We start from the raw sequence: 21154 nt of genomic DNA, 5'->3' as shown, positions 1-21154 counted from the left end.
CATGAACAGCTGCAAGGAGCTGGCTCTGAGGCTAGAGCCAAGAAGCACACAGTGTGCCCAGAGATCGATTGCTCTGGAGATGTGCCATTCGGTGCTCCACTGAGAGGATCTGCCGGTGCAGCAACTTTGAGAAAGTGCTTCTCCCAAATAAAAAAATTGCATCAGTGAAAGGATGAGAGAGTCCAGATTCTTGGAAGGCACATTGTGATCAGAGTTCAGAAGCCAAAAAGAGAAACCAGGTTGGCTGAGCTGCAGAAAGCTCATGGGGTGATTCACACGTGCATTTGCACCCTCTTTTACATGTGACAGCTCTGAGCTGCAGTGTGCATGTGAGAACTGCTTCCTTTGGGCAAGCATTGTGTCTGAGAGGAGGCATGTTTGCTGACCTTTGCCATCGTCAAGCGTGAACATGCGTGTTTGACATTTAGCCTTTCCCGATGTGCTAACCATTGCTAGTGTTGGTACCAAAATCTTTGGCTTGTTGAGTTGGCTGCTGAGTGCTTTTCCCTCTTGGAGGACAAAGGCTGTGTAAAAAAAAAAAGTGATAAAAAATAGAAATGTCTCAGATAGAGAAAAGTGCCTGTTAAGCATGTGCAGAGTGCCTAGCTTTGGAAACCAGCCATGTTTTAAAAATGGCTAGAGGGACTGGGTGCATCTCTGGGCATCTGGAGAGTAGATCATACATTTAAAGCACATCACTTCCCCCTAAAATCCTGGAAACTAGTTTGTTAAGGGTGCCGGTAACTGTAGCGCTGCGAGAGGTAAACTACAGTTCCCAGGATTCTTTGGGGGGAAGTAATATGCTTTAAATGTATGGTGTGTATGCAGCCTAAGTCAGGATGGGCACAAGAGGGCGCTCTTGGCTGACACAGTTCACATGCGGTCCCTCGCCCTTTCCTGTCTCTGTAAGACGACCAGATATTATAAAATGAATAGCCATGATAATACTGTAGAGTTGGCAGTAACCAAAAAGCCAACTTCTGATGCCTCTCTTGAAACAGAAAATGAATGGAGATGACTCCACCCCAATCTCCATAAGCAAGCCAAGCCTTATCTTGCAGAGAGATACTGGCCAAACGAAAAAGCTCCAAGGGTATTCAGACTGCATCCACACCATATCTTTAAAGCACATTATTTCCCCCAAAGAATCTTGGGAATTGTAGTTTACCCCTCACAGAGCTACACTTCCCAGCATCTTTAACAAACTACAGTTCCCAATATACATTTTTGTGGGGGGGGCTGCTCTGGAGGCCTGTGCAGATAAGTAGTTGAAGAGCTGCTTAACCTCTGCCTGGTCAAGAAGTTGTTCATAATGAAGGGGCAGGCCAGAATTAGCACCTTTATAGAATCTGGTAGAAGCCTATTGGCCTGTTGTGTTGTGTCACCTGATCTTGTTGCAGTACCACCTTCTGGCCTTTGGCAATGGGGGTGCTGCAGAGCAGCCAAGGAACAGCCCTGTAGCGCTTTCCGCCAACAAAATGATTGGGACAATTCAGAGTGGCACACCCCCTGCCTTAATTGACTTGGGTCCCTGGTTCAAGACCCCTAATGCAAGGCACCCCAAGAGCCAGCTTTGATAGCAACATTTTTGGAGGCACAGGAGGCGTGGCGTGTAGTGTGAAATTCTCTGTCACTCTGCATGGAAACCACACGATGCAACCTGTGCGTTGTCGGGTGAATTTGGTGGGGGTGGACAAGCTTGTCTTTTTATGTGAGTGACTTTGTGACACGTGGACAGAAAGAGGTAGCCATTTATATGATTACAGCAGCTAGGATACTCTATGTAAAAAAGTAGAGTTTGTGTAAAATACCCTCAATAAAGATCTGGCTCAGTAAATTATGGGACTAGGCTCTTGTGGAGACGTTGACATATTACATCAGAGCGAGGGAAGGCAGACAGACTAGGAATATATTTATTGGCAACAGGGAATGTTTTATTGATACATCTGTTGTAAACTGGCACACCAAAATATGCTATTTTGTTTTTCCTTAAATTAGATTGATTACCGGTAGTTTGCACTGGGGGGGGGGAGGAGGCGGACCAGGCCCAGGGGCTGAATGCAGCCCTGCAGTCCCCTCTGTCTGGCCACACCCTATTTCCCTAGGCCACGCCCCTCACTGGTCCTACTTTGCACAAAGCGTTTTCATCTGGCTGGAAAGTGTCCTTGGACTTTGTTGTAAGAATTAACACTTAACAACTGTGATAATACTTCTCGCTTGCCTGGATGAAGGGCAGTGAGCTGTGCGTGAGTGTGCGTGTGTAGAAACTAGCCTACTAGACAAAAGTAACATTTACATGAATTGCTCTGCCCACTCTTGCCTCTGGCCCTGCCCACCACTGGAGTGCGGCCTGGAGAGGTTGCCTACAAGGGGATGTGGCCCTGGGGTAGAGATGTGAAGGCTCAGAAAAAAAACCCTGAAAACATTAAAATGGGAAGATCCCCCCTTTTTTTAAACCTTTTTTGTTTTTTGTTTTTCAAAAAAACTGAAGAAGAAAAATCTGGGGGGAAAATGGGTTTCCCCCCCTGACTTTTTCTGGCTTTCCCCCCAGGCCTTCACATCTCTACCCTGTGGCTGCAAAAGGTTCCCTGCCCCAGCTTATAAGGAGAAATATGAAGCTATTAAGTTATTCATGTAACTAGAAGAATTTTTTTTGCTTTGCTTATGGAATAGTGGCTTGCAATTTTTATGGAAACCTTGGAATAATTGAAGTTATTTTGCATATATTGTGAATATATATATATATATATATTCACAATATATGCACTATATATTCACAATATATTCTATATATATATATATATATATATATATTCACAATATATGCACAATATATATATTCACAATATATGCACAATATATGCAAAATAACTATATATATAAAATCATCTCGTCACCAAGAAACACCAGCAAAGCTTTCAAGGCATTTTGTCCTCAGAGTACCCAGATATCCAGTTCAAAATCCATGGGGATGCTCAATAGTGCACTGTGAACCTTCCTGATATAATTTTTCCAACAAGTAGACTAGAATGTCTAGCCCTGCACGGTTTTGAACAGGCTGGTGTTAAAATTGTTATGAGCGATGCCATAACCAGTCATCCCTCTGCAAGGTCCCAGTTCTTGCACACAAATCTTGGAAAGTTCCAGCAGTATCTTTTCAGGATACTCAGATGGATTGCTCTTGCTCAGAACCTCTACAAAAAGGGGAAAAAAAAAAAGGAATAAGCCACAGCCTCGCTGGCTGCTGCTCCTCGATAATGCCACATCTCCAGTTTTCTCCTCCCCTGTCCAGCAGTTAATGGCTGAATGTGCTTTACCATGTTAGGCAGCAGGCAGAGCGCCAAAAAGTTTGCCTCACTGCCATTTCTGCCTGGCCGGCTGCCCACACTAAGCCCCTCAAGAAGATGATATATTTTCTGTACTGAGGAGTGAACATGACACAACTTAATCTTAGTGATTGCCTTTGTACTGCAGGCTCTTTGATGCCTGTTCAGGTCGCATGCTTGGATGAAGACCTATTGCTAGAAATTCCGTTGGACCGAGTTGTGTTTTTGACTTTTTGCTTGGGAGGGGGCCACTCTTCCTCATCGTTCAGCTTGACTGCCTTCAGTTTCAGGAATTCTGCTGCTATCTTGATCTTTAAAGTAATGAGATTCCAGCTTCTGTGCTCTCCCTTTGTGAGGCAGGCACTGGTCAACATGGTGGGAATCCCAAAGCAAATGAACCCAGATGATCTGAAGACAATGGCACTGTCAGACACTCAGGTGAGTCATGGACATAATTGGCACCCAAAATTTATTTATTTATTTAAAATATTTCTATCCCACCCTTCTACCCTACAATAGGACACTCAGAGCGGCTACAGTAAAATAGCACACATATATAATAAAATACACAATAAAAACCCAAATTAAAATGTAAATTAAAATGCATAAAATACTATTAAAATACATAAAATGCATTATGCCTACACATACAAACATACATACATGTATATATGTGCAAAGCATGAGAGTAAAAGAGCTTAAAAGATTAAAAAAAGATAAAAAACTTTAAACAGTGTCAGGCTGACCCGTCAGTCCCAACCAAAGGCTCTCCGGAACAAAATAGTTTTTACAAGTTTCTGGAAGACCATCAGGGACGGAGCAAAGCGGGCTTCTTGGCAGGGTCGGTTCTAAAGGGCGGCTAGGTGGGGCACTGGCCCAAGGGCCCCCGGAGCTACAGGGGCCCCTCCGCTCCTCTTCCGCGATGCGCGGAACGAACCGCGGATCGCAGGACAGGAGCTTCCAAGCCGCCCGCCATCCCCCCGCTTCACCTACCTTTCTTTTCGCTGTTTTTTGTGGCTGCGCGCACTGCGCGCACAGGGTTGCCATCAATCAAGATGGCGGCCGAGGTTTCCCTAAGGGGCTGTAAGATAATATGGATGTAAGTGGTCCTTTAAGTACACTGGTCCAAGGCCATTTAGGGCTTTAAAGGTCAAAACCAGCACTTTGAATTGGGCTCGGAAACAAATTGGGAGCCAGTGGAGTTGATAAAGCACAGGGGTGAAATGCTCCCTGCGCCATGCTCCAGTTAACATTCTGGCTGCTACATTTTGGACCAACTGTAGTTTCCGAATCGTTTTCAAAGGCCACATAGAGTCCATTACAGTAATCAAGTCTCGACATCACCAATGCATGCGTCACTGTGGCTAAGTCAGCCGCTTCCAGGAACGGACACAGCTGGTAGACCACTCTGAGATAGCCAAAAGCACCCCTGGCTACAGCAGCCACCTGATATTCCAGCAGAAGGGCAGGATCCAGAAGAACTACCAGACTGCGGACCTGCTCTTTCCAGGGGAGTGCAATACCTAATGTTTGTTTGTCCTCGTCTACGCTATACCTAATTTGGATTTTTAAGTAGGTAACAGCATTAACAATAATATTAAGTACCTAAATAACATATCTCCCTGTATCAACCATCTCAAGCCGTATGATTGGCAAGAGAGGCCCCGTTGCTGGTGCCGGTGCTGGGGACTGCCTAGATGGTGCTGCTTCTCAGTGGTGGTTCTCCACTTGTAGACTTTTTTTAAAGAAGAAATTTGCTGTGAGAATATATGACTGTTGTTAAATGGCTTTAGATCTTCTTAAAAGGGCAACCAAAATGAACAAGGGGATGGCGCAGCTCCCCTGTGAGGAAAAGTTGCAGCGTTTGAGGCTTTTCAGTTTACAGGAAAGGCGAGTCGGAGGTGACACGACAGAAGTGTATAAAATTAGGCTTGGAGAATATAGATAGATGTTTTTCACCCTCTCATAACACTAAAACACATGAGGTATCCAGTGAAGCTGCATGTTAGAAGAGTCAGGACAGACAAAAGGAAGGATTTCTTCACGCTGTGCATCATGAAATGATGGAATTTGCTCCCACAAGAGGCAGTGATGGCCAGCAACTTTGTTGTTGTTGTTATGTGCCTTCAAGTCAACTACAACTTACGGCGACCCTATGAATCAGTGACCTCCAAGAGCATCTGTTGTGAACCACCCTGTTCAGATCTTGTAAGTTCAGGTCTGTGGCTTCCTTTATGGAATCAATCCACCTCTTGCTTGGTCTTCCTCTTTTTCTACTCCCTTCTGTTTTCCCCGGCATTATTGTATTTTCTAATGAATCCTGTCTTCTCATGATGTTTCAGTTTCATCATTTTAGCTTCTAGTGACAGTTCTGGTATAATTTGTTCTGACACCCAATTATTTGTCTTTTTCACAGTCCATGGTATTCGCAAAGCTCTCCTCCGACACCACATTTCAAATAAGTTGATTTTTCTCGTATCTGCTTTTTTCACTGTCCAAGTTTCACATCCATACACAGAGATCGGGAATACCATGGTCTGAATGATCCTGACTTTAGTGTTCAGTGATACATCTTTGAATTTGAGGACCTTTTCTAGTTCTCTCATAGCTGCCCTCCCCAGTCCTAGCCTTCTTCTGATTTCTTGACTATTGTCTCCATTTTGGTTAACGACTGTGCCACAGTACTGATAATCCTTGACAAGTTCAATGTCCTTATTGTCAACTTAAGGATTGGACAACTTTATCGAGGGTAAGGCTATCCCTGGCTACTAGCCACAATGGTTATGATCTACCTCCATGGTGGGAGGCAGTGTGCCTTTGAATACCAGGTGCTGGAAACTGCAGGAGAGGAGAAACCTCTTTTGCTCAGGTCCTGCTTGCGGATTTCCTACGGGCATCTGGTTGTGAGAACAGGATGCTGGACTATGTGGGCCACTGGCCTGATCCAGCTACAGGGTTCTTCTTACGAATCTTCATCACTGGTGATCGGTCAGCATCCTCCACCCCACCTGGGGGCAGCAGGGCGACTCAGGAGGTGGAGGGTATGCCATATCGCGTGCACGCATCTCCGTTCTCCAACACCTCACCGCTGTGTGTTGCCTGCCCTCCACCTGAGGTGGCTGCCTCACTTGGCTCCATAGGGGGTAGGGATGGGGTTCGCTGCCTAGTTCTGATCCGCTTATATTCTGATAGTCTGATCCCAAATATTTTTTTTTTGCCCTTTTTTTGTTCCTGCTTGCTTTGGCACTTGCCGATTTAACGTGCTGTGGGGGTTTTTGGGGGGGCGGGCGGGTGATTCGAGCCGGGTATTTTTTTGTTTTTTGGTGGCGAAAAAAAATTGAATATTTTTTAACATACTGTAAATACTTATGAAAATTATCACAGTGTTTGTTTATTTATTTATTTATTATTAAAACATCATAAAAACAGACCTTAAAACACATTAAAACAAAACAACTTTAAAAACATTCTTTAAAAAAGCTTTAAAAAACATCTTAAATAAAAAGGGTTAACAACATATTGTTTAGGGGAAAAATGTTTTTTAAAAAACATATGAAAAGCAATTCCAACACCGATGCTGTTCCACGTGGTTCCCCCCCCCCCGTGGTGTAATGTCTTTTTAAGATACTTGAATTGCTTGCTAAGCACAGGTGAGAAGTATTCAATCAGCCAAGTGCCTTGTCTAGCATTCCTTATTTAAGTGTATGTTCTGAGCTTTTCATAAAACCTGTTTCCCGTATGCAAGACTGGAGTGTCTCTTTATGGAGTTTGTCAGAGTGGACTTTGATAGCCAGCTATCACACAGACACCCATTTACATATCAGTGAAGTAGATAATTGGCTTTGAGTCTGTCTCTCGCCTCGGGCTAACTGATGTGCTGCTTAACAATTCCCCTCCCTTACGCTATTCTTGTTTTGTTTGCAACACCTGTTCTCCTGCTAAATTTTAAGCTTTCTTAATAAAAAAATGTTACAGGAAATTACAAAGATAATTACGTAAAATGGGGGGGGGGGATTTGGGGAAAAAATTCGTGACGATTGTAGTTGCGCCGCAAGAAATCGGAAGCGGTCTGAAAAGATAGTGAACTGTCGAATTCAGCCGAAATCCAGCACTAGGTCCAATTTAGTGGATCTTCTTCCCAACTGTATGATGGGGACCATCCCTGCACACAGCGCAAGAGAAAGAAAAGAGGCAGGCCCTGGACACCTTACAGTCTCGGTTATCCTTAAATTCCTTTTATGGATTTGGGGAATTGGCTCAACCGGGTCCCAAAGACGGAAGCATCCTGGGCTCGTTTTGCTGGAGCTCCATACGGAAGGCTTCTCTGTCTGGGGTTCCTCCTGACAACTCAAGGCTTGCCCAGAGAGTCCTGCCTGTTTACACGTTGTGTATGTAGCTTCACTTTCTCTGCTTTTAAAACTACATTGAAATTGCTTCCATGGCCGTTTGCCTCTTCCGATCTAACTTGGCTTGTGCAGGAACAAGGGCCAGAGGGGGAAAACAGTTGGCAACCTGAATCTCCGGTACAACTCTCTCCTTCAAATAAAACTTGAGGTTACTCATGGGCATGGGGAAAAAGGGAGATAACTGGCTGGTTTTTTTTCCCCCTTAAAAAATACTTTTAGGTCCACGGGAAGAACTTTTTCCTGGCTTTTGGTACCATTCAGAAGGTAGTGCCCAGTTGCGAAAGCACATCTCCAGAAAGCCTGAACACAGGCCATGTGATAGCTGCTAGCAGGGACAGTTCTTTTCTCCTGACTTGTGAAGGAAATGAGGCTGATGCTGGCGGTCCACAGCGACCCCTGCAGTAGGAGCAGGAATCAGATTTGCCATTGCTTGAAGATGCTGCTGCCAGGCCTCCTTAGAAATGGTTACGCTTCCACTTTTGCCTCTATGGAAGGATCTGTACCAATGAGTTTGCAAGAGCCAACAAGGCAAACAAAAGAAGAGACTGGAAAGATCCAATTCCCAAGTATGAATGGTGAGATTATTTTATTCTATTTATTATGTATTACAGTTATACCCAACCTTTCCTCCAAGAAGGTCAAGGTGGCATGCATGGTTCTTCTCCCCATTTTTATCCTTACAGCAACTCTGTAAGGTAGGTTAGAGACTGTGCCTGGCCCAGGGTCACCCAGTGAGCTTTCTCCAGTATTTTTGCATAAGAATGTCATCACGTAGCAGTTTGCTTGGCTGCCAACAGGTGGTGCTGCAAACTACATCAGGCTGACAGACTTCTGAGAGCTGCTGGGCCAATGGAGGAGGGAGGGCGGCAAGTCTAAAGGGAGAGGGTGGCTTTGGTGACCTGTAAAGGGAGGGGTTAGGTGGCTTTTTCGAGAGAGAAAGGGAGTGGGTGGGTGGCCTGTAAAGCGAGGGGGTTTGGTGGGAGGTAGACAAGGTTGGTGGGAGGTAAGCTGGGTTGGTGAGTGAAGTGAGCAGGGGAGAAGCCCCTAGTAAGAACATAAGAGCATCTTAGTGCAGCATCTTGCTCTCGCAGTGGCCAACCAGATGTCTATGGTAAGCCCACAAGCAGGACTTGAACACAAAAGCACAACAGTTCCCAAGATTTAATAGGGGGAATGTCAGGCTTTAAATGTATGGTGTGTACACAGCCTCTTCCTTGCCTGGAAGGAGGATGGCATGTGTGGATGGCGTGTGTGCATCTATCTCTGACTTTTGCAAGGCTGGAATGTGCCCTACTGTGCAAAGGTAAGAATCACATCTGTTGCCCCACCCACTTTTGCTCTTGGCCCCTCCTACCCCTGGCATGCTGCCCCCAGTAGGTTGCTCATGACGGAATTTGGCCCTCTGTCTGACAAAGGTACCTCGCCCTTGCCCTGTGATGTCAAGATTACCCAAGTGGCATTTCCTGCTCTCCCTTGTAGGTCTTCCCCCGTGTTTTCATTTGGCCTCCACCAGCTAGGTAGCAGAGCCCAGCGATGACCTTTCAGTCAAAGTTGTGGGGCTGAGGAGCTGGAACTCACTCGGCCTTCAACAATGACCGGTGGAAAAATGCAGGCTGCATCTTTCTTTTGGGGCTGTTGGGAACAAAATGGAAGTGGGGGCGTGGTGATAGACGGCACCCAGCAAAACAACACCACACCACACATGTGGAAAACAAGACCAACAACCCGCCCACACCATGCACTTCAGAAGATTCAGAGTCAGGTTACATAAGGTTTTATATTGGGTTTTCTTCCCTTGTCAGATTATATGCAAGTTGGGAAAATCCAAATTTAGCAGGGGGGAAGTATGGGCTGCCCCTTGGATGAGGACCTCGTGTGGACACCACACACAAACACACAAATAAACAGAGGCAAAAGCAGCTTGAAATCCAGATTAAATGCCAGTGTGGACAAATCCAGTGTCTCATGCAATACTAGGCACTGAGGGCTTTTTCGGTTGCGGCTCCCCAGTGAGGTCTACTTAGCACCAGGTAGACTTACCTTTTCCCCTGGGCTTTTGATAGACTAAGATCGACTAACTTGGTAACAATCGACTAACAAATCTAAATAAGTAAATAAATGGCAGCTTCCAGATGCACAGAGCTATGAGCAAAGGTTCTGATGTTCTGCTTGGTTCCAATGCACCATGTGTGGGGAACCCTTGGCCCTCCGGATATTCCTGAACGACATCATCCCAGGCCACTGGGCATGCTTACTGGGGCTGATGGGAGTTGTAGTTCAGCCACATCTAGAGGGCCAAAAGCTCCCCACACCTGTAATAAAGGTTTTCCTCTATTGTGGCTTTTTGGATTATGATTATGATTATTTAGATTTATTAGCTGCTTGTTACCCAAAGGTCTCCAAGTGAATTAAAACATGGTTAAAAACCAAAATAAAAACATTGTATTATGAACCAAAATAATAAAACGGCAGTCACCCCCATACAGCTACAGAAAGATTTGGCAGCACACTAATACCAGCAACATCATCTCAGTCTATCAAATGCCTGGGAAAAAAGATCTCTTTATTATTTATTTATTTGTTACATATATTCTTTGCCTTTCTTTCACCCTGAAACCCAAGGCTGCATATGCATGTGGTTTCCAGGCGGTCTCCCATCCAGGCACTGACCAGACTCAAACCTACTTAGCTTCAGCAAGATGGTGGCCTTGTGTGTGTTCAGACCATAGCCTGGGACCATGTCTTTACCTGGCCCAAAAAAAGTCAATGAAGGTGCCAGGTGGATCTCACTGTGGAGCGTATGCCACAGATGGTGAGCCACCACTGAAAAGGGCCTGTCCCTTGTCACCACCCTTCGGGCCATCCTCAGAGGGGGGACCTGGAGAAGAGCCTCAGAAGAAGATCTATGGGTCCAGGTGGGTTCTTATCAGGAGAGGCACTTGGGAAGATATTGGGGTTCTGAGCCATAAAGAGCTTTATAGGTCAAACCCAGCACTTTGAATTGGGCTCGGAGGTGTACAGAGGAGTCCATCACCACCACCACCAAGTAGGCCAAGATAGCTGGCTGCACTTTTCCGAAATCAGTAAGATATTCTTGTTTTGATGTCCAGGCTGGTTCTGCATTTGGATGGCGGGAGACTCCTTGTCTTTTACGGCTGCCAAATCCAGCAGTGTTCTTCTCCTGTTGCTGAGCCGGCCACTGACATCCTGAGCCCGGAGTTCAACCAGGAACAGGTTATGGAGGCCCTGCGTAAAGCCACATCTGTGTCGTTGACTCCTGGATCAAGGGGAAGTCTTTGGGAAGAGGAAGGAGGAGCAAGAGGGGATTAGGGAGGTTCAGAGGGGAACGGGTCAGACTGGAGCCCAATATACTGAGACTTAAGTACTTAAAGCTGTTCTAGTTTGAGTGCTTGGAGTTGTTTCTAAGAAAGTTGGGCAACAACACATGGTGGCATCTCAGTGGATTCCTGACACCCACAGCTTTGGTGAAGGGAAGGATAAAGGAAAAGACAAGGATCCAAGCAGGGTTGCCAGGTGGAGCCCTGGCTGACGGCCCCTGGGGCTAAAGGGCCCCCGAGGGGCCCCTCTGCTCCCCTTCTGCGATTTGCGGCAGAATTGCTGCTGCAGCTTGATCGGTGAGAGCTTTGGAGCTCCTGCCATTCCCTTGCTTCAACCTACCTTTCTCAGCTGTTGAGCGGTTGCCTGCGCAGCACTGCCCTTAACCAAGATGGTGGCTGAGGGTTCCCTAAGGGGCTGAAGCAAAGGAATGGCAGGAGCTCCAGAGCTCTCGCCGTGTGATCCACAGCAGCAATCCTGAAGTGAATTGTGGAAGGGGAACGCCGGGGCCTGGGGCAGACTTGTGCCCAAGGGCCCCGGCAAGTCTGGGGCTGGTCCTGGAGCCAAGGAGCTTGGGCCTGCACCAGGCTGCTCAGATTGGAGGTGAGTGTGAATAGCCACACTGTCTGTGGCAAAGGGGACATGCCTTTCAGATCTTCCCATCACATTTGTTTCCGTTCATCTGGACTCAGCTGGAAGGAAACCAGAATATCCTCTGCCTGGTCTCCCAGGATGTTTGCTTCCTCTTCTTCAGGTTTATTACTTAGTCCAAAGGCTATCCTGAACCGCTGAAATCTGTGCCTCCATCCAGGCCAGTCTGCTGAGGTTGCAAATGCAAAAGGCTCAGGAGACTGAACCTGAAGAGAAACTGCCACCATGTCCCCTTTGCCACAGACAGTGGATGTTCTCTCTCACCTCCAATCTGAGCAGGCTGGAGCAGGCCCAATCTCCTTGGATCCTTGTCTTTTCCTTTATCCTTCCCTTCACCAAAGCTGTGGGTGTCAGGAATCCACTGAGATGCCACCATGTGTTGTTGCCCAACTTTCTTAGAAACAACTCCAAGCACTCAAACTAGAACAGCTTTAAGTACTTAAGTCTCAGTATATTGGGCTCCAGTCTGACCCGTTCCCCTCCAAACCTCCCTAATTCCCTCTTGCTCCTCCTTCCTCTTCCCAAAGACTTCCCCTTGACCCAGGAGTCAACGACACAGATGTGGCTTTACGCAGGGCCTCCATAACCTGTTCCTGGTTGAACTCCGGGCTCAGGATGTCAGTGGCCGGCTCAGCAACAGGAGAAGAACACTGCTGGATTTGGCAGCCTAAAAGACAAGGAGTCTCCCGCCATCCAAATGCAGAACCAGCCTGGACATCAAAACAAGAATATCTTACTGATTTCGGAAAAGTGCAGCCAGCTATCTTGGCCTACTTGGTGGTGGTGGTGATGGACTCCTCTGTACACCTCCAAGCCCAATTCAAAGTGCTAGTTTTGACCTATAAAGCTCTTTATGGCTCAGAACCCCAATATCTTCCCAAGTGCCTCTCCTGGTAAGAACCCACCTGGACCCATAGATCTTCTTCTGAGGCTCTTCTCCAGGTCCCCCCTCTGAGGATGGCCCGAAGGGTGGTGACAAGGGACAGGCCCTTTTCAGTGGTGGTTCACCATCTGTGGCATATGCTCTGCAGCGAGATCCGCTTGGCGCCTTCATTGACTTTTTTTGGCGCCAGGTAAAGACATCTTTTCCCCCAGGCATCTGATAGACTGGGATGATGTTGCTTGTATTAGTGTGCTGCCAAAGCTTTCTGTGGCTGTGTGTGGGTGACTTCTGTTTTATTATTTCGGTTTATGATAACAATATTTTTATTTTGGTTTTTAAGAATGTTGTAATTTGGTAAATTGGTAAACTCAGATTAGAACAGCTTTATTTAAGTATTAGTACACAAGGAGCCAAGCTGATTCATTCCCCTCTAGGCCTCTCTAATCGCCTCTTGCTCCTCCCCCCTCCTCTCACCTGTAGAATGTAGTGATCGAGTGGGTATATAAGGGGTAAGATGGTCTTTCAGGAATCCTGTTTCCACAGTGTATAGGGCTTAGTATACCAAAACCAGAAACTTGAACTAAGCTCAGTAGCTAATAGGTAGCCAGTGCAATTTGTTCAGCAGCGGGGTGACATGCCGGTGATACCCTGCCCCAGTGAGCAGTCTCACCACCACATTTTGCACCACCTGTAGCTTCCAGACCAGCCTTTAAGGCAGCCCCATGCAGAGTGTGTTACAGTAATCCAGCCTGGAGGTTGCCAGACATGGGGTCCCAGAGCTAGTCAGGAGTGACAGCAGACCTCAGTTCCTCCCTCTTAAGACTTCAGAATTCCAGAGATTTGGACAGGAATATGGGTTTCAGCACCAGATATCTAGACCCAAGTTCCCTAACTAACAGCAGTGGGTTTGTGGAACCAGCTGTTAAAATAGTAAAGATGCAATTGAAGAAGAATGCTGACCCACATAAGGCACTGGTGGAATATAGGGCATCTCGTCTCTAAAATGGATGCAGCCCATCAGATTTGCTTATGAGACATTGTATCAGAACAACATTACCAATAGTCCCACAGCAGTCACTCCCCCAACAGGTGGATATGGAGGAACTGACTAACTGGGAAAATCAGAGAAGACAGAGACAAAAGATAACTGCCATGGAGTCCAACCCCGTGATGAACGGGAGCCTGGTGAAGTAGTTTGGGTTCGTGATAAAATTATATTAAAATTATAATTTTTATAAAATTATAAAAAAGGATTATAGCTGAAAAGGCTCACACTCCAAGATCATATTGGATTGTTGTTGTTATGTGCCTTCAAGTTGATTGTGACTTATGGCGACCCTATGGATCAGCAACCTCCAAGAGCATCTGTCATGAACCCCCCTGTTCAGATGGGCAGGTATGATGGGAGTTGTTGTTCAGCAGCATCTGGAAGACTGAAGGTTCCTTATCCACACTGCATTAGGAGCAGAACTTGTAGCTATATTCTCTTTACTGATTTAGCCAGGAAGAGGTCAAACAGCTTGAAGGAGGGGAATTTGGTGGATGCTCTATGAGGATGTAAGCAAGTGCTTAAAGCTTCAGCCCGGGGTGGGTGGGGATGGGAGAAGCAGGGTTTATGTTGTCCAACTATGTGCTTAGGGAGAAGAACTTGTTTGTGGAGTTGAGATGTCGTGTTTAGCCTAGGCGATAGCCAAGAACAGGTTCTTCTGTTACAAAGAAATCTACCTTGAAGTTTGGGAAACCAAAATTGGTAATACACCCTGCTTAGAGATGTTTGTAATCAAGTGTTCTATACATCTTTAGAACCGCCCTGGGCACCTTCTGGGAGGAAGGGCAGGATAAATTTTAATTATCATCATCATCATAATCTTTGTGCAAATGAATCAATAACAATATTGGCACAAACCCAAAGGTGCTCTCGTTGCATTCAAAAACGGCCAGAGAGGGAGATGGGCAAGTCCTCAGGTTTGTGGTGAGAGTTCCTAACCCAAATAGGCCTAGATTTTTTAGGTCTTGTTCCAGAAAAGTAGCCTTTTTCTAGGTGCTGCAGAAAAACATCAGCGTGACCCGCGCTTCTTCTAAAGACTATTTTTATTTTACCACATAGAAATGCAAATTTAGTGATTTTTTATATTTTGATCTCATCTCTTCTTCCAAGGAGCTCAAAGCTGCCACTATGGTTCATACCCCTTGCTGTTGCCACAACAACCCTGTGAGGTAGGCTAGGCTCAGAGAGTGACTAGCCCAATCAGGTGGTGAGGGGAATTGGGTTTCTGACACCATAAAAATGGAAATGGGCTGCCTTCAAGTCAATCTTGACTAATGGCTACCCTATGAATAGGGTTTTCTTGGTAAGCAGTACTCAGAGGGGGTTTCCCCATTGCCTCCCTCTGAGGCTAGTCCTCCCCAGCTGGCGAGGGCCTGCTCAGCTTGCCACAGCTGCACAAGCCAGCCTCTTCCTTGTCCGCAACTGCCAGCTGGAGGGCAACTGGGTTCCTTGGGACTCTGCAGCTTGCCCACGGCTGCACAGGTGGCAGGGCACGTAACCCCTAAGCCACTCACTGTGGGGGTGATCTTTAGCTGGCCCCTGACACCCAGGAGACACGAGCGGGGATTTGAACTCACAGACTCTGGACTCCCAGCCAGGCTCTCCTCCCCACTGTGCTATGCCAGCTGTTTCTGACATCATAACACCTGAAGAAATGGGAACATTGTCAAAGTGTGTTCCTGTTGGCATTTCAGCCTCTTCTCTAAATTTCCTGGGACAGTTTTGTGGAGCAACTCTACTGGTAACCTGCCACAAGATGGGTGATCCCCACTGGGTTAGATGGCCCTCAAAGGTCTATTAGTCATGAAGATTAAGTGGATCTCTCTGCCTACGGAAGCAGTATGCCACTGAATACCAGTTGGTATGGAACCCACAGAGGATGGACTATAGCAGTGGTGGGCAGCTCAGGCACGGGGGGGCTGAATGTGGCCCTCCAAGCCTTTCTATCTGGCCCTTGGAACTCTCCCAGGGCCACATCCACTCTCTCCAGGCACCGCCCTTCGTTGGCACTGCTTCGCACCTCAAGTGACATTGCCTGGCTGGATATGTTTTTGCTTGCTTGGATACAGAATTCCGAGGTACAGGAACACGTGTGGGCACCAGCTTTCCCAAGGTAAAATTTACACTTACACTTCCTTGTAGGCTTCCCATTGGCATTTGATTCTGCAGGAAACAAAGGACTATTGGTCTGATCCAGATTTAGGGCACTTCCTTATGTTCAGTTCTAAGAGCGCAGTTTGTGATAACCCTGTGGTGCAGAGGTCAATCCCCTAGCATCTTCTAAGATTTCAACAGTGGGAACAGTCGTCTTCACTCTTTGATGTCCATTTCCATCGCCAGAGTTCTGGTTTTCTCAGCCTTGAGGATACATGTCATGGCCCCGTCAGAGGACTCATCAGATGAGGATGACTCGGGAGTAACAGCAGCAGACCCAGAAGGAGAAATGGAGGAAACTCCTGAGAACCCAGCTCCTTCTTCCCCTCAGCTGCAGAGCACCCCAGACACAGCTGAAGCCCTTCAGCCAGAAGCAGACAGTGAACAGGATACTCCCCCCTCACCTGCAGAACGTAGACAACAGAAGGTCAGGCAGAAGAGGGGCAGGCCTGTCCACTTAAGGCCAAAATGCTGATGGCTCACACCTGCTGACAAACCTGCTCCTTAAAAGTCAAACCTTGGCTTCAGCTTGTTGCTGACTACAATGTCAGGCCCACTGTGTGTCTCAGTCTCAGGTAAGTATGTTTAGCAGCCTTCCCCAACCTGGTGCCCTCCAGATATTTTGGAGTACAACTCCCATCAGTCCCAGCCAGCTGTTTGTGATGTAAGCTTCTGTGGACATAATATTGAGAGAAGAAATAATAACAATTATGAATATAGGAAGCTGCCATAAACCAATTCAGACCATTGGTCCATCTAGCTCATTTTGTCTACACTGACTGGCAGCAGCTCTCCATGGTTTCAGGGAGGGAGTCCCTCCCAACCCTACCTGGAGATGCCAGGATTGAACTTGGGACCTTCTGCATGAAAGGCAGATGCTCAACCACTGAGCTAAGGCCCTTCCCCAAATTATGTGTGTGTGTATTTTTCCATGTTGTTGTTGTTATGTGCCTTCAAGTCGACTACAACTTATGGCGACCCTATGAATCAGTGACCTCCAAGAGCATCTGTCATGAACCACCTGGTTCAGATCTTGCAAGTTCAGGTCTGTGGCTTCCTTTATTGAATCAATCCATCTCTTGTTTGACCTTCCTCTTTTTCTACTCACTTCTGTTTTTCCCAGCGTTATTGTCTTTTCTAGTGAGTCATATCTTCTCATGATGTGTCCAAACCTCAGTTTCATCATTTTAGCTTCTAGGGACAGTCCTGGTTTAATTTGTTCTAACACCCAATTATTTGTCTTTTTCGCAGTCCATGGTACGCACAAAGCCTCCAACACCACATTTCAAATTAGTGGATTTTTCTCTTATCCACTTTTTTCACTGTCCAACTTTCACATCCATACATAAAGATCGGAAATACCATGGTCTGAATTATCCTGACTTTAGTGTTCAGTGATACATCTTGGCATTTGAGGACCTTTTCTAGTTCTCTCATAACTGTCCTCCCCAGTCCTAGCCTTCCTCTGATTTCTTGACTATTGTCTCCATTTTGGTTAATGATTGTGCCAAGGTATTGATAATCCTTGACAAATTCAATGTCCTCATTGTCAACTTTAAAGTTGCATAAATCTTCTGTTGTCATTAGTCTTTTTGATGTTCAGCTGTAGTCCTGCTTTTGTGCTTTCCTCTTTAGCTTTCATCAGCATTCATTTCAGATCATTACTGGTTTCTGCTAGTAGTATGGTATCGTCTGCATATCTTAAATTATTGATATTTCTCCCTCCAATTTTCACTTCTCCTTCATCTTGGTCCAGTCCCGCTTTCCATATGATATGTTCTGCAAATAGATTAAACAAATCCACTTCCTGTGTAGCTTGGAAGAATTTGGTAACATGTGCCTCTGAGCATATGAGTAGTGGCAATACCTGTAATCAGGACTCCATCTGCAAAGATGGAGAATTACATTTTTTGTATTGTGTTGGTGTTCTTCTTACTTTGCTTCTTTCCTGTGTTACTGTTTCTACAGAGCATCTGACTTAGAAAATTATATTTCTGTCATTATTCATCTTAGGAGAGCCAGTGTGGTGTAGTGGTTAAGGTGTTGGATTACAACCTGGGAGACAAGGGTTCAAATCCGCACACAACCATGAAGCTCACTGGGTGACCTTGGGCCAGTCCCTGCCTCTCAGCCTCATAAAAATCCTATTCATAGGGTTGCCATAAGTTGGAATCGACTTGAGGCAGTACATTTACATTTTGTAATTCATCCTAGAAATCTGTGCCAAATTTATTCTTCATTCATTTCAAAGCCTTTTTATTGGTCAATGTCATATGATGGTGAAGACAGCCTTTTGCGTTTCAAATTGGAGGTTATGTTCTATTTCTGTTTTGGGTACATTAACAGTTGAATGTGAAACTGCAGTGTGATATAAAATCAGACGGATAACAATATGTTGCTACTTAAGCAATGGCTCTAGCTGTTAGAAGGACAAACTTGGCCTGCCCTAGATGCATGTCTTCAGCCTGCTTAAACCACTCAAGGAAAGGTGGGCGTGGGAAATTAAAAATATAGAGCACACCTAGAAATTTGCTGGAATATGTCACCTCCCACTGTTTTATCTTGTGCAAACTGATAATTATTTTGTGCAAACTGATATTTCCTCATGTTAATTGGAAATGATTCTGCAGAATAGTCAGTGCCATTATTCCACAATTATGTTTGGAGTTTTTTTAGTGTAAATTTTGCAAACTGTTGCTGTACTTCACATATTCATAGAAATAAAAGCAAAAGGAAATGATTTCCTATAGGAAACTTCACTAAACTTGCAAAGTAAATCAGACATATTTAAAGTGACCATCTGAACTATATCAACTGTCTTAATACTGTTGCTTCCTCCCTGCTAAAACAAGATCAGCACAGCACGTCTTTTCTATTATTTGGGCTGATTCCAGGTGTTGCCACCACTCACCATATGCTCAGAAGCACATGTTAGCAAATTCTTCCAACCTACACATGAAGTGGATTGGACTGTGAAAGACCAACCCAAACTGTGTTTGCATTTTGACAAATTTGTAGGGCAGTCCAATATTTCAGAGAGGAGGTCTGGTCTCCTGCTCCCCTGGTGCATTCACTATAGCTGCCCTATTTCCCTGCTTTTTAAAGTTTGGTAGAAACATCTGTGGGCTATAGGTACATTCTTAAACCGCAAGGTTTTTTGCCTATTAGTGAATTTCTTTGCTTTTTAACCTGGGAGGTAAGAAATGGGATCCTGTGCAAGTTTGCTGAGAATGGATTGATCATTTTCATGCTTATTGAGTTCAGTGGGATTTAGTCCCCTGCAATCATGCTTAGGATAGGTGAAACTGACCACAGGGGATGGGGAGGGGAGGAGGGAGGAGAGGGGAGGAAGGGAGGGGAGGGGAGGGGCAAGGGGGAGGGGATAGAGAGGAAGGGGGAGGCGGGTTTGATCATTTGCATGCTTTTTTGAGATCAATGGGATTTAAACTTTGTACAATCATGCTTGTTGTTATGTGCCTTCAAGTCGATTACAACTAATGGCAACCCTATGAATCAGCGACCTGCAACAGCATCTGTTATAAACTACCTATTCAGATCTTGTAAGTTCATGTCTGTGGCTTCCTTTATGGAATCAATCCATCTCTTATTTGGCTTTCCTCTTTTTCTACTCCCTGCTGTTTTTCCCAGCATTATTGTGTTTTCTAGTGCGTCATATCTTCTCATGATGTGTCCAAAGTATGATAACCTCAGTTTCATCATTTTAGCTTCTAGGGACAGTTCTGGTTTAATTTGTTCTAACACCCAATTATTTGTCTTTTTCGCAGTCCATGGTATCTGCAAGGCTCTCCTCCAACACCACATTTCAAATGAGTTGATGTTTCTCTTATCCACTTTTTTCACTGTCCAACTTTCACATCCATACATAAAGATCGGGAATACCATGGTCTGAATGATCCTGACTTCAGTGTTCAGTGATACATGTTTGCATTTGAGGACCTTTTCTAGTTCTCTCATAGCTGCCCTCCCCAGTCCTAGCCTTCTTGTAATTTCTTGACTATTGTCTCCATTTTGGTTAATGACTGTATTGATAATCCTTGACAAATTCAATGGCCTCGTTGTCAACTTTGAGGTTACATAAATCTTCTGTTGTCATTACTTTAGTCTTCTTGATGTTCACATGTAGTCCTGCTTTAATGCTTTCTCTCTTTAATTTTCATCAGCATTTGTTTCAAATCATTACTGGTCTGTGCTAAGAGTATGATATCGCCTGCATATCTTAAATTATTGATATTTCTCCCTCCAATTTTCACACCTCCTTCGTCTTGGTGCAATCCTGCTTTCCGTAGGTTATGTTATGCAAATAGATTAAACAAATTTATTGTTATGTGCCTTCAAGTCGATTAGGACTTATGGTGACCCTATGAATCAGTGACCTCCAAGAGCATCTGTCATGAACCACCATTAAACAAATAGGTTGATAAAATACACCCCTGTCTCACACCCTTTCAGATGGGGAACCAATCAGTTTCTTCATATTCTGTCCTTACAGGATAGGTGAAACTGACCTGGGGCAGGGGCCCAGGTGAGGGAAGGGAGAGCCACTCTCATGGCTCTATAATTACATCTGCCTATCTCTGTATCAACAGATATCCGCCACAACTCGTTCAACCAGTGGGATACGGTTATCCCTGGATATAAACTATATAAACTATATAAACTATATCGGATATAAACTATAAACTATATCGGAAGGACAGGGAAGGACGTATTGGTGGCGGAGTCGCTCTATACGTGAAAGAAGGCATTGAATCCAGCAAGCTCGAAAGCCCAAAAGAGGCAGACTCCTCCACAGAATCGTTGTGGGTGGTGATACCATGCCCCAGGAGGGACTTAATACTGGGAACGATCTATCGTCCCCCTGATCAAAATGCTCAGGGAGACCTTGAGATGAGATATGAAATTGAGGAAGCATCCAAACTAGGAAATGTGGTAGTAATGGGTGACTTAAACTACCCGGACATAGACTGGCTGCATATGTGTTGCAGTCATGACAAAGAAGCAAAGTTTCTAGATATTCTAAATGACTATTCCCTAGATCAGTTGGTCATGGAACCGACCAGAGGGACGGCAACCCTGGACTTAATCCTCAGTGGGGACCGGGACCTGGTGCGAGATGTAAGTGTTGTTGAACCGATTGGGAGCAGTGACCACAGTGCTATTAAATTAAACATACATGTAACTGGCCAATTGCCAAGAAAATCCAACACGGTCACATTTGACTTCAAAAGAGGAAACTTCACAAAAATGAGGGGATTGGTAAAAAGAAAGCTGAAAAACAAAGTCCAGAGGGTCACATCACTCGAAAATGCTTGGAAGTTGTTTAAAAACA

At 45.4% G+C, this 21154-nt stretch overlaps 1 protein-coding gene across 1 annotated transcript; it reads left to right on the top strand.

Moving 5' to 3' along the window:
• The first annotated feature begins 3647 nt into the window (after positions 1 to 3647).
• NEIL2 (nei like DNA glycosylase 2) lies at positions 3648 to 12305 on the top strand. The gene is made up of 6 exons (XM_061626134.1): positions 3648 to 3764; positions 7952 to 8047; positions 8192 to 8307; positions 10843 to 11024; positions 11483 to 11671; positions 12247 to 12305. Exons 1-6 carry the CDS (start codon positions 3648 to 3650, stop codon positions 12303 to 12305), a joined length of 759 nt encoding a protein of 252 aa, XP_061482118.1.
• The last annotated feature ends 8849 nt before the right edge of the window (positions 12306 to 21154 follow it).

This window comes from Rhineura floridana, chromosome 4 (assembly GCF_030035675.1).
Source record: "Rhineura floridana isolate rRhiFlo1 chromosome 4, rRhiFlo1.hap2, whole genome shotgun sequence".
In the NCBI taxonomy this organism is placed as follows: Eukaryota; Metazoa; Chordata; class Lepidosauria; order Squamata; family Rhineuridae; genus Rhineura; species Rhineura floridana.
This window is presented reverse-complemented; position numbering and strand designations above follow the sequence as displayed.

What these genes read in the sequence shown, in the direction of transcription:
- NEIL2 (XM_061626134.1), top strand. Translation starts at nt 3,648, where the DNA reads ATGAGATTCCAGCTTCTGTGCTCTCCCTTTGTGAGGCAGGCACTGGTC. An exon ending in TGGCACTGTCAGACACTCAG is followed by an intron (nt 3,765 to 7,951) that starts GTGAGTCATGGA and finishes AAATACTTTTAG; the next exon opens with GTCCACGGGAAGAACTTTTT. An exon ending in AAAGCCTGAACACAGGCCAT is followed by an intron (nt 8,048 to 8,191) that starts GTGATAGCTGCT and finishes AGGCCTCCTTAG; the next exon opens with AAATGGTTACGCTTCCACTT.